Raw genomic sequence first — 13,352 nt, 5'->3', positions numbered from 1 at the left:
GGACACACCCACCCCGAATTGAAGCCCATCAAAATAAGAAGATAAAGACGGGCCAACCATAGAAGCACCAACCTTAGAGACAAGCCGTCTCCGGACCGTCGCATCGACAAAGAATAGGACGAACTCCACCACCCGGTTTAACGAGAGGTGTGAGAGGAGCGCTGGCAATGTACTCACCTGGAGGAAGAGGGCACCGACCCTCAAGAAAAAGATTAACCACCCTAGTAATAGAAGTGATCAAATCATCGGAGATAGCCACAAAGCGGCGCCACTCAAACAAATCCATAAGGTGCGAGCCCGAAAACCATCCCTCCCACAAGAAGTACCACGAGGGAAGCTCCGAATCATATCCAAGACCACCGCGGAAGAGGCAACCAGAGGATGATGATCCCAGACAGAGGAGGCAATGAAGGAGGCGGGGCGACAGGATGCTTCTCACGCAGGGCCACAAGAGTGGCATCGGAGTAGGGGCGACCCAGGAGCAGGAAGAAAGCACCCGCACAAAGCAGCAGAGATAATGACCATCGATATCTTCCGCCGGCATTGGCGGAGGTTAAGGTCACTCAACTCGAGATCCTCATCCACAGAAAAAGAAGAAGGACCCTCATCAAAGCACTCTCAGAATAACCGCAACCCCCCCCCTGGTGTCCCCCAAGCAAGAATAGCCCGGCAATACTCTCCTCCCGATCGACGCCGAATAGCGATCGACACTCATGATTACTCCGAGGAGCGAAAGTCCCGAGCAAACAAAGAGGTAAAGCAAGCAAACGAACCCAGCGGGAGAGATCACTAGGGGCATCAAACACCGCATCCAAGGCCCCTTTCAAAGCCCGAGCAAACCCAAGACGGCACTTAGGAGGAATAGATTTTACAGTGCGAAGGCCCAAAGACAGCAAACGATCCAACGAAGATATAGACCACTGAACGAGCTCCACACTATCATCAGAAGAAACCGAAGTAGAAGGAGCCAAAGGTCTCGGAACACCATAAATATGGAAGGTGTAAATGCCATCAACACACTCCGGATGCTCTACAATATCACCCCGATTATGCCGACATCGAGCACCAAGAGTATGGGTCATAAAACACACCCCACACAACCAGAACCCCATCCGTCTCAAAGAACTCTCGGCATTGGAATAAACAGTCAAACTATCAGAAAGAGTCTGCCGCGTAAGGTCCAACGCCCATTATTATTATTATTATTATTATTATTATTATTATTATTATTATTATTATTATTATTATTATTATTATGATGAATGGATGCGCGCAGCTTTCATTAAATGAAAAACAAAAGTTTACATTATTATTATTATTATTATTATTATTATTATTATTATTATTATTATTATTTTTTTTTTTTTTTTTATTATTATTATTATTATTATTATTATTATTATTTCACTTACTCGTGTTGTTCGAGACAATAATTAACTTAGTTTGAAAGTTGAGATACCTATCACAAAAAAATAAAAAAAATCATATACTCATAGATAATTATTAATCGAGACGGGGTGAGTATATTCTACTAGTTAATGACCCAAATAAGGAGTCCAAATCCTGCAAGTAGTAGGTAAACTTAACTAAGGTGGGTAAACCCTCAAAGATGTGAAGTAAAAAGGTCGATGAAAAATGACTGATTAATCTATTATACCTAAATTATTTTTTTTACGTTTAATTAAAATACCCTTAATAAAAATAAATAAATAAATAAGTAATTGAAACGGAACAAGTTTTCAACTGGCTTCACACCGAGATTAGGTGTCGAATGAGTCTGAATCCAACAAGGGGTAGGATTTAAATTTTACCAAAATATACCCTCTATAGCAAAACTAATTGATAAATAATACTCCGTAGATATATAAATTCGCAAATTGCAAATCGCAAAGTACACATGACACAACTGTTAAAATTCCAAACTGAACTCAACTACTCAGTTTGATTTAGTCAATGATTTACCTGCCCCTCCTTAAGAAGAAGAACATCGAATAAGGTTAGTATTTTTTATTTTTAAAATAATTTCACAAAATCTCAATTGTGACCATTGTAAGCTTAAAACGGCCTTCTTCTCTGCTATATTGTTCACTTAATGCTGGTTAATATGACTGACTATCTTGTAAGTTTAACTCTGTCCTAACCAAGACTAATAACTGTGTTTTTATAATTGGGGGAATTTAGAAATTTCATATAGACCCGTCAAACAATTTCCATGAATAAGAAAGTAGGTAGAATATTAATTAGTGAAATAAAGAGGCAGATTTTCGTTAAGTAGGCCTCGTAGGGTGTAAGTGTGTACCTAAGAATTTTTCCGATAGTTATGCCTACCTAACTAGTCCAGGTGTACGGGTACCTAAGAATATTATTTAAGGTTATCTACGATTTTGATAAGTTATTTACGATTTGGGATTTTTAAAATATGGCGGATATTGAAAGGAAAAAGAATGGAGACAATGCTTATTATGATAAGATGATAATTCAATTTGTTTGGGTTGTTTATACTTTATATAGTTTAATTTTTGATTATTTATTGCAGATTATTCAACTTACAAATGGGAAATTGGTCAGAATTAGACTATGATCTTCTAGGTGAGATTGTTCTAAAACTAGATGCAATCCAAGACTTTGTTCATTTCTCGGTTGTTTGTCGCTCATGGAATCGTGCTTCTTCCTTGGTTAAATCCAAGTGGAAGCCGTCAATGCCATGTCTTCTACTAGCAGAGAACCACACTGAAAACCCGGCTTTTCTCAGGAAAATCCTTAGTCTCGACAATGATAAATGCTACCAATTAAGTCTTCCACACACTTTCGGTGCTAGATGTTGGGGTTCAAATTGCGGATGGGTTGTCACTATCGACCTTAGTCGACAGATTTACATGTACAACCCGTTTACCAAGGCTAGACTTGGGCTACCACCTCAACCTACCCTTCCGAACCAAGATCCACCTCTCGATAATGAGGAAGAAGATGCTATTCTTACACGAATGGTTTCTATCAGAAAGGCGATAGTAGTAAAAGATGGTAATGATTTGATAGTTTTGGCAATGCATAGTAATTGGAAGAGATTTTTATCGTTTGCAAGGCCGGGCGATGTTACATGGACTCCAATCGTTCCCCCTTGGCCCGTGGAGGGAACGCCAGCTATTTTGCCGTTTAGTCAGCGTACTGCAGATGTAGTGTGTAAAGATGGTTCAATATTAATTCTATACGAGGATGCATCGGTTGGGGGTCTCGATTTATCAGATTTAAGTAAAAGCAGAAAATCAGAACATTTTGTGAAGGCTAAGCAATTCTTGCCATCTTCCGAGGTGTTTAAGAATCGCCTCAATAAGCATTTACAGGAAATGTATTTCGTGGAGTCCTTGGGTAAGTTGCTCATCGTTCTTCGACATAAGCGAAATGTTTGGGATCCAGATAGTCAAGTCAACGAAGATGAGATTTACAAAACGGATCGTTTTGAGGTATTTGCATTTGATTCAGAGGCTAGAAAGTGGGAGCAAGTCACGGAATTGGGCGATGTTGCATTGTTTGTAGGCGATAACCAGAGTATATCAGTACGAGCATCAGATTGTCGAAACTGTAAATCTAATTGCATTTACTTTACTGATGATTGTGATGAATTCTGGAATTTGCCACCAAAGTTTGGAGGGCATGACATTGGGTTTTTCGACTTGGCAGACGGAAAATTTCACCAGTTTTATGGTGGCGACGATGTGAATTCTGATTTTTGTACTCCCTTTTGGTTTATGCCTCACTTTTAATGTATGTTGATTGTTGAATAATACAGTCGAGACTACGGATTACGATGTTTGTTGTTTTATTTTGGTCGGTCTCTTTACGTCTGTTTAATTTTTTCGGCGTTACTCTGTTGAGTTTTATTTCTTTGCATGCTTATTTGCAGAGAGCGGTTTTGACTTTTGACACTTTGTCGGTCTACAATCGATGGTGCTCTCTACGTACCATAGTCTTCGATTGATCTTAATAGTCATTGATAAAACAACCTAATGCCCTCTACATAAAACCATAACCATATGCACTTTCCAGAATTCATCGTGCTCAAACGACCTGAATCAACCGATGTGACTAATAATTTTACCTCATCTAAACCAAGACGACGTGAAATTGTCAGTTTATAAACTCATAGCCTCATGGAACGAATACAATACATACATTACGAAATACATGAATTCAACAATTTAAAAGTCATGAAATTACAACTTCACCTTTGTTGTCTTTATATAAACCTTGTTTTTGGATTCTTAGACACATACTTGAGCTTGTTCGTCGTGCTTAATCAACCAAGTTCCTTCTCCATTTCTTCTTCTAACAGTAGTTTATCTATCCTCAACCAAGGTATATACTTCAATTTTGTGATACAGGCCTGTTGATGATGGATGCATGGACAAGTGAAAGAAATATTTTAAGAAAGCTTATGCCTAGAATAATGAGAGCGGGATTTTCGTCTTGTTTTCGTGTCTTGTCTTGTTAGTATCTTGGATCATTATTACGTGTACGTTCTTATTTCCTAAGAAGTCTTCTAAGTAGACTACCCTATCATCAATGTTAGTTATTCTTCGATGGATTAAATCAAATTATGTTTTAGATTATTGATAACCCGCTCTCTTCGAATCTATGGACTTGTCCATCGCTTGTGCTATGAATCTATGATAGTAGCAATTTGTCTCAGTAATCTCCCTACAAAAGTTCTTTGAACTGTTTTTTAGTCGTATAAAGAATGTTTTTCCAAAATGGGGCGTAAACACAAACAAATTAACGAAATAGGTTGAGTTTCAAAGTATTTACCCAAAATGGGTCCACGTCATCATCGAAGCTAGGCTCGGATTCAAGTCGCTCTCCCGCTCAACGACCTTACCCAAAGTGTCACTTAATGTCCACCCAAACCTCAGTATGCTACTTAAACGGCAAGTCGCTCCGGGAGTGAGCGATTTTAGCTCAAATCGCCTACCCCCACAGCGACTTAGGTGTTCGCAAAAAAAAAAAAAAAAAAAAGGCTGTTAAGGAGAGTCGAACACAGGACCTTCCACAAAACTAACACTTATTCAATATTACCTAACCATCAGTGCAAGAAAGTTTATATGTTAAAGGGAAGTGATTAAAGATAATATTGAGTAATCGTTATTCAAGTCCCAAAACACATTTATTGCTGTTAGCATTAAATATGGAAATTTAATCCCCTTAGTAAGACATCACTTTACACTTGGTGTTATGGTAAGGGGTGTGAAAGAAATGCTAGTAGATTCCGTGTTCCATTCCCATTAGCTACAATTCACTTCTCTTTTTTATTTTTCTTTATTTTTTTTTTTTTTTTTTTTTTTTTTTTTTTTTTTTGGCTAAGTCGCCCACCCCGAGCGTTTTTTTCCTTCAAGTCGCTCTCCCGCTGAGCGACCTTCATCCTGAACCTACCATCGCCAAAACCGAGCCTACGTGGACCCATTTTTGGTAATTAGTTTCAAAGTTACCCTATTTCGTTAAATTGTTTGTTATTAAAACCCATTTTGGAAAAAAATTCCGTATTTTGTTTCTATCGATAGCTTGAACAATTATTATAGCTACACAAATAAACGGCAGTATATGATTTTCGTTTCCCAGACGTGGGAGATTCACATGCCAGACTATGTTGGGATTGGGGGTGTTCAAAATAAATCAAACCGTAATAATTGAATGGATAAATTGTAAAGCCGTGTAGTTTTAGGTTTGGTTAACCGAACCATATCAACAAAGTTGTTCAGTAAACCGAACCGTTACCTTTGACATGAAAATGGTTTGGTTATAGTTTGCAGTTTTAGAAAAAAAAGATTAGTTGAACTGAAGCGTTTCACTAAAAATTAGGGGAAAATATAATATAATATATATAAAAAATTGCTCTTAATATTTCATTTGCCTAGTGCATTCCAAATAATTTTTTTTCGTAAATTTATTAATAGTAGAATTTATCTAATGAAGTCTATTGTTGATATTGATAATTAATCAAAAATTCAAAATACAATTAGATCACCAGAAAAAAAAATGGAAATTGAAAAATAAAAGTATAAGTAGATCGATAATCGGTTAACCGATAATCGAAATGTTTATAATCTTCTTAAATGGTTAGCCAAACCGTTTAAAACTGCTAGGAACGGTGCGTTTTAGGAGTCTTGCTAAACCGAACAAGACCCGAACCAAATTAAACTACCTGTTTGGTGAACATCCTAGCTGGGACTAGACCAGGCAGGCAAAATTGACTCGGTTCGAATAACCCGACCCGAATTAAGGTTCTGAATCTAACTCAAAACCCAAATTTACTCGACCCTATTCAACTCGATCAAAATAATTATTCTCGCATACTGGTTGTTTTTTTTTTTTTTGATAAAAAACCCCAAAGGGCTTAATTCATATTACTTAAATCCGAACTAGCAACATCGACAAGCTCTGCCGGGAAGTTATCCGTCCAGACTCGTCTACCCAAGCTCCAAGGCCTAGAATGAGCAAGGAAATGTGCAACCCTATTACAGATTCTACGAGCGTGTAAAAAGACTATCGAATCAAAAGACAAACATAACTTATAAATGTCCTCATAAACTGAAAATAAAATGCTACGTCCCTTCTTCCGCTTCTTGAGATCACTGATAACACTGAGACAGTCGCTCTCGATGGTAATTTTGGTCATTCCCATCCTCCTTGCCTCACGCAACCCAAATAAGACCGCTTCCGCTTCCGCCACATCCACAGCCCGCTCCTCCACCTGTTGAAAAACCGCTGCCCATTCAAATCTTCCCTCTTCATTTCGACAGACTATCCCCAACCCGACACCCACTCCCTCCATAAACCCTGCATCCACATTAACCTTCCACTCTCCCGTTACCGGCTGCTTCCATCCCCCTCCACAACCTTCCGTAGCCACCTTCTGCCCTTGACCTGCTTCGCTTGAATCCATCTCCCACACAAGCTCACGAATTCTTCTCACGATACTTTCCGTCTCCCATCGCGACGCTTCAAAAACTACTTTGTTCCTTCTTTCCCAGAGCACCCAACAAGTCACCATAAAATCCCTCCTTTCTCGCACTCCCATCTCCCTCACCATTCCTTCCACCCATTCCCTCACCCGCACAACCCCAATGGTCCTATCCACCTCTATACCCATCTCCTCCCAAACCCCATCCCCCCACCCACAATCCCGGACAACATGGAGACAAGTCTCCTTATCGCCAAAGCACCTAGGGCATGACACATCCTCACTGCCAAGGCGCGTAGCAAGCAGAGCTTTCGTCGGAATCTCTTCGTGGCATAGCTGCGACATAAAGTTCTTGCTCCTTGGTAAAACAGGGGCACTCCATACCGCATTCCATAGCCATCGCTCTTGGCTAAAGTCGGCCTGTTCTACACCTGTACTTCCTTCCTCACAAAGCAGTCGATAGCCCGACTTCACCGTATAAGACCCGTCCCTCTCATTGTCCCAGCACCATCCATCTTCAGTCGGCTCTTCACTCAAGCGAATATTTAGAATACGATCAGCTTCAAAAGGAAGGAACATCGCTCTAACCTTTTCCCTATCCCATCGCAACCCATCCTCTACGAACAAATCAGCCACCTTCATGTTTATGTCAAAATCTCGCCTTGGGGAAATTACCCTCCTTGAGCTCGTACCTGGAATCCATGGGTCCACCCACACACCCGTGTTTAGACCGTTTCCCAAATGCCTCCTAATATCGAGAGCCATCACCATCTTCGTCTCATGTATGCTCCTCCAAGTGTAGCTGGGATTCGTGCCTAAATTTGTTTCCATAAACGGACAATTCGGGAAATATTTGGCTTTCATTATCCTCACCATAAGACTCCCGTCCTCACAAATCATGCGCCAGCTCTGCTTAACTAAAAGGGCCATATTAAACAACATAAAATCGCGGAAACCCAATCCTCCTCGGCTTTTAGATCGACACATAGTATCCCATGCCACCCATGAAATTTTCCGCTTCCCATTATTCGATCCCCACCAAAATTTCGAGACTATAGACCGCAACTCATCACAAAAATTAACCGGTAGTTTAAAAACACTCATCGCATAGGTAGGGATAGATTGGGTGACTGCCTTTATCAGTACTTCCCTACCCGCTCTGCTAAATAACATACCTCGCCAACCCTGCAACTTGTTGTTTAATTTGTCTCGAATTATCTTGTTGAGTACCTGCTTTGATCGTCCTATGACCGTAGGGAGACCCAGATACCGCTCCTGCTCATTCACCCTTCGGACACCCAAGACTTCCTCCACCTTCTCTTTGCGCCGCATGGAAGTTCCTTTACTAAAAGAGACCGTCGTCTTGTCCTTGCTAACCAGTTGTCCCGACGCTCGTTCGTATTCCTGGAGAATTCCAAGTACAGTGCGAGCTTCCCTTTCGTTAGCTTTAGTAGGTACAAATGTACAATAATAAATCACGGAGAGCAAAGTTGGGCCTTGGGACCATGATAAATCTACTTACTCCCTTCTTGATTACTTTTGTCATGAGTAACTCTCAATTATTTCATTTTTCTCACTTGTACCTCTATTTTTTTTGAAAAAAAAAAACTTTGACTAAGTATAACTTGAATACAAATCCAAAAAGATAATTTTTTTTTTTTCAAATTGCATGTCTTTACGAGATCTTCAAAATCATTGTTTTTGAACTCGTATTGGTCAATCAAAGTTTTTTTACGGGATAAACTTTAACTGAGGAGAGCTTCACTTACAAGTTACAAGTTATGAAAACAGTGTTTTTTTTTCAAATTTTACCGTCTTTAGGAGATCTTTGGTTTGGGAAAATATAAGAACTCGTATCCAAGAGTTATGCCTAGCTAGTCAAAGCTTCTTCCCCCAAGAAAGAGGACTATAAGTAAGAAAATGAAATAGTTTAGAGGTATATGGCTGGTCAAACGGGCGAGTCGGATCGGGCTGGGTTGGGGCTGGTCGGGCTTGGCTTGGGGGGCTTGGAACCGGCCGAGATATTGGGTTGGTCGGGCCATGAAAATGGTGAGCCGAGGGGTGGGCTTATGGCAGGTTGGGCTTGGCTTGGGGGACCCGGAACCGGTCTGAGATAAGGGGCCGGTCAGTTTGCATGCTGGCTAGGTGCGGCGGGTCAAAAGTGCCCAGATAGGCGGGTCGGGCCGGGACGGTTTATGTTTGACCAAACCTAGAGCCTAGAGGGTAACGTGAGAAAGTCCCAAAAAAAAATTAACAAGGGTTTGGCGGATGAAGTGCTCCATAGTACTCTTTTTGTCCCTTTTTTTTTTTTTTTTTTTTTTTTTACGAAAAGTATTTTAAACAAAACAAACAAATGATTTAAACAAATGATTTAAACAAATGTAAGTATTTAAACAAAAGTATCTTATGTTCTAGTGGTTTCCGGCCCAAATTAGGTGTCCGAATCCAGTAAGGAGTATGATTTTACTAAAAAAAAAAAAACACAGTCCATATATAAATTCGCACAGTACGCATGACTCAACTATTAAAATTACCAACTGAAAAACTCAACTACGCAGTTCTGAGTTCTGACTGAATTTCCCACAGCCTTAATCATTGATTTACCTGCCCCTCCTTGAGAAAAACTTCAATCAAACAAGGTTAGTGTTTTTCTTTTAATAATTTCACAGTGTTTGTACGAGTTTTATTTTAATTTATTTGATGTATGTAGTTATACTTAAATTAACTAGTGTATGTAAAACTTCAAAAACTTTTCCATACTCAAGGGCGACTGTTCCTGCTCGCACAAATACTAAACCATACAACTAGTGTTATAGTCTATTAATTTGAAGTAGAATATATATAGGCAAAAAAAAAGGTACAGTTTGTTGGACAGGGTATAGTTAACGTATACTCCGTATATGGTACACCCGGTACACTTAAGAATGATTCCGCTTAATGTGCCTACCTAATTGGGGAAAGAATCATGAAATTGGCCATCAAACTTGTAAAGCAATCATTTAATTAGATTCTTTTCTATTTTCTCATGTGTAACTCTCAATTATTTCATTTTCTAACTTGCAAGTTGCACCCCAACTTTTTCGAAAACAAACTTTGACTAAGTATAACTCTTGAATACAAGTTCAAAAAGATAATTTTTTTTTCAAATTGCATGTCTTTACGAGATCTTCAAAATCATTGTTTTTGAACTCGTATTGGTCAATCAAAGTTTTTTTACTAGCTATACTTTAACTGAGAGCTCCACTTCCAAGTTCCGAAAACAGTAAAAATTTTTTTTTTCATATTTTACCGTCTTTAGGAGATCTTTGGTTTGGGAAAAAAAATAACGTTTTCTGAACTCATATCTAAGAGTTTTATGCCTAGTCAATGTTTCTTCCCCTGAGAAAATGAAATAGTTTAGAGGTATAGGGCTGGTCAAACGGGCGAGTTGGATCGGGTTGGGTTGGGATGGGTCGGGTCGGGCTTGGTTTGGGGACCCGGAACCGGCCCGAGATATTGGGCTGGTCGGGCCGGGAAAATGGTGAACTGAGGGGCAGGCCTATGGCAGGTTGGGCTTGGCTTGGGAGACCCAGAACCAGCCCAAGATAAGGATGGTCTCAAAGACCTCTTAACATAACGGATAATTATTTTTTTTTCTTCGATCTTTTTCTTTTCAGCTTCTACGGCACTTCATATTACTCCCTCTGTGGCGGTCATTTGTTATCCTATTTTATTTTAGTTTCACAGTCAATTGTTGTCCTTTGCATTTTAAGAATAACTTGATGAGCAATTTAATCATTCACTTTCCAATTTAGTCCACTTGTCAATTAGTAATTGGTCCCCTCCTCTTTTCTTAGTTTTTGTGCTAAAACCAAATGACAACAATTGGTCGGGACGGAGGGAGTACGTCTTACGTCATCTTAACGTGAGACGATATAACGATATTACAATCGACTTTGCTTATGAGAAGATTTTATTTCCATACTTTGGTGATTTATATTTAGTAGATGTGTGTGTGTTAAGTTTTGTGTATTCATTTAGTTTTGTTTATTTAATTTTTTATTGCAGATTATTCAACTTTACAAATGGGAAATTGGTCAGAATTAGACTATGACCTTCTAGGTGAGATTGTGCTAAAACTAGATGCAATCGAAGACTTTGTTTATTTTTCGGTTGTTTGTCGTTCATGGAATCGTGCTTCTTTCTTGGTTAAACCCAAGTGGAAGCCGTCAATGCCATGTCTTCTACTAGCAGAGAGCCACGGTGATCAAAACCCGGATTTTCTCAGGAAAATCCTTAGTCTCGACAACGATAGATGCTACGAGTTAAGTCTTCCCCACACTTTCGGTGCTAGATGTTGGGGTTCAACTTGCGGATGGGTTGTCACTATCGACCTTAGTCGACAGATTTACATTTACAACCCGTTTACCAAGGCTAGACTTGGGCTACCACCTCAACCTACCCTTCCGAACCAAGATCCACCTCTCGATAATGAGGAAGAAGATGCTATTCTTGCACGAATGGTTTCTATTAGAAAGGCGATAGTAGTAAAAGATGTCGAAAGGGGAAAGAATGGTAATGATTTTATTGTTTTGGCAATACATACTAATTGGAAGAGATTCTTATCTTTTGCAAGGCCGGGCGATCTTACATGGACTTCAATCGTTCCTCCTTGGCCCGTGGAAGGAACGCCAGCTATTTTGCCATTTAGTCAGCGTACTGCAGATGTGGTGTGTAAAGATGGTTCGATACTAATTCTATACGAGGATGCATCGGTTGGGTGTCTCGACTTATCAGATTTAAGAAAAAGCACAAAATCAGAACATTCTGTGAAGGCTAAGCAATTCTTGCCATCTTCTGAGGTTTTTAAGAATCGTCTCAATAAGCATTTACAGGAAATGTATTTCGTGGAGTCCTTGGGTAAGTTGCTCATTGTTCTTCGACGTAAGCGAGATGTTTGGGATCCAGATAGTCAAGTCAACGAAGATGAGATTTACAAAACGGATCGTTTTGAGGTATTTGCATTTGATACAGAGGCTAGAAAGTGGGAGCAAGTCAAGGAATTGGGCGATGTTGCATTGTTTGTAGGCGATAACCAGAGTATATCAGTACGAGCATCAGATTGTCGAAACTGTAAATCTAATTGCATTTACTTTACTGATGATTGTGATGAATTCTGGAATTTGGCAGCAAAGTTAGGAGGGCATGACATGGGGTTTTTCGACTTGGAAGACGGAAAAATTCACCAGTTTTACAGTGGCGATGATGTGCATTCTGATTTTTGTACTCCCTTTTGGTTTATGCCTCACTTTTAGATCTCAGAACATTCTGTCATAACTCATATATCATAATGTATGTTGATTGTTGGAATAATACAGAGTACGAAGTAAGATGTTTGTTCGTCTCTTTACGTCTGTTTAATTTCATTTTCTTTGCTTGCTTATTTGTAGAGAACCGGTCTTGGCACTTTGTCGGACTACAGTCGATGGTGCTCTACTGCTCTCTATTGTACCCTAATCGATTGACCTCCATACTCTCATTGATAAACAACCTAATCATGAAGTCAGTGCCACATGGAACGAATGTCGTCGACAACAACACAACTATATCATGAACAACCACAACCATATTCCAGAGGTAGTTGTTATGCAATCCTACCCACCCTCTCTTTTAGGCCTACAGATCTTCTACCATGATACAAGAGGAGTTCTTCTCACTTCCAAAAGGAAGTATGCACGGCGTCCACGTGAGTGTGTGGTGGTAGAGCTACTTTACTACTACACATCTAGTAGTCTAACACAAGTGATCACTTATAAACTTTATTACTCCAACTTATTCAACCAATGTGGGATAAAAAGAGCTTTGGAGTCTTGGCTGAAGCGTTTAAAACCGTCCGAAACAGTGCGGTTTAGATTTGGAGTTTTGGCTGAACGAAACCAGGTCCAAATCGAATAAAATTATCGGTTCCGAACCAGACCGGTTTTTAGCAACCCTAGTTGGAACTAGGGCTGTTAATAAGACGAGACATCTCGCGAGCAACTCGAAATCGGCTCGATCAAAACTCGGCTCCTGTGAGCCCGGCTCGAGAGCTTAACGAGTCAAGCTGAGCAAACGTCGGCTCGGCTCGAAAAGCTCGTGAGCAGGCTCCAAATCCAATAAGAATAAGAAGTAGTATATGATTTCAGGCGCAAATTAGGGGTCCGAATCCAATTAGTAGTATTTTTACTATAAAAAAAACCTATATATATTCCCGATTAAATTACCTGCAACCCTGATCATTGATTTACCTGTCCCTCCTCGTGAAGAACTTCTTCATCATATAAGGTTACTGTTTTTTTAAAAATAATTTTCACACTGTTTATACGAGCTTTATTTTAATTTATTGGATGTTGATAAAACAATTCTTTATCAAGTTTAATTT

At 39.6% G+C, this 13,352-nt stretch overlaps 2 protein-coding genes across 2 annotated transcripts; both read left to right on the top strand.

Annotated features, from left to right (window-relative positions):
• The first annotated feature begins 2,552 nt into the window (after positions 1–2,552).
• On the top strand, positions 2,553–3,761 carry LOC141627705 (putative F-box protein At5g55150). Its single transcript, XM_074440933.1, has one exon. It carries the CDS (start codon positions 2,553–2,555, stop codon positions 3,759–3,761), a length of 1,209 nt encoding a protein of 402 aa, XP_074297034.1.
• Positions 3,762–11,016: 7,255 nt separating this feature from the next.
• Positions 11,017–12,246, top strand: LOC141627698 (putative F-box protein At4g22170). Its single transcript, XM_074440926.1, has one exon. It carries the CDS (start codon positions 11,017–11,019, stop codon positions 12,244–12,246), a length of 1,230 nt encoding a protein of 409 aa, XP_074297027.1.
• The last annotated feature ends 1,106 nt before the right edge of the window (positions 12,247–13,352 follow it).

Source organism: Silene latifolia, chromosome 2 (genome assembly GCF_048544455.1).
Source record: "Silene latifolia isolate original U9 population chromosome 2, ASM4854445v1, whole genome shotgun sequence".
NCBI lineage: Eukaryota > Viridiplantae > Streptophyta > Magnoliopsida > Caryophyllales > Caryophyllaceae > Silene > Silene latifolia.
The sequence above is the reverse complement of the archived record's forward strand: the minus strand, read 5'-3'. Positions and strand labels throughout refer to the sequence as shown.

Coding starts and splice junctions, on each gene's coding strand:
- LOC141627705 (XM_074440933.1), top strand. CDS start 2,553: ATGGGAAATTGGTCAGAATTAGACTATGATCTTCTAGGTGAGATTGTT.
- LOC141627698 (XM_074440926.1), top strand. CDS start 11,017: ATGGGAAATTGGTCAGAATTAGACTATGACCTTCTAGGTGAGATTGTG.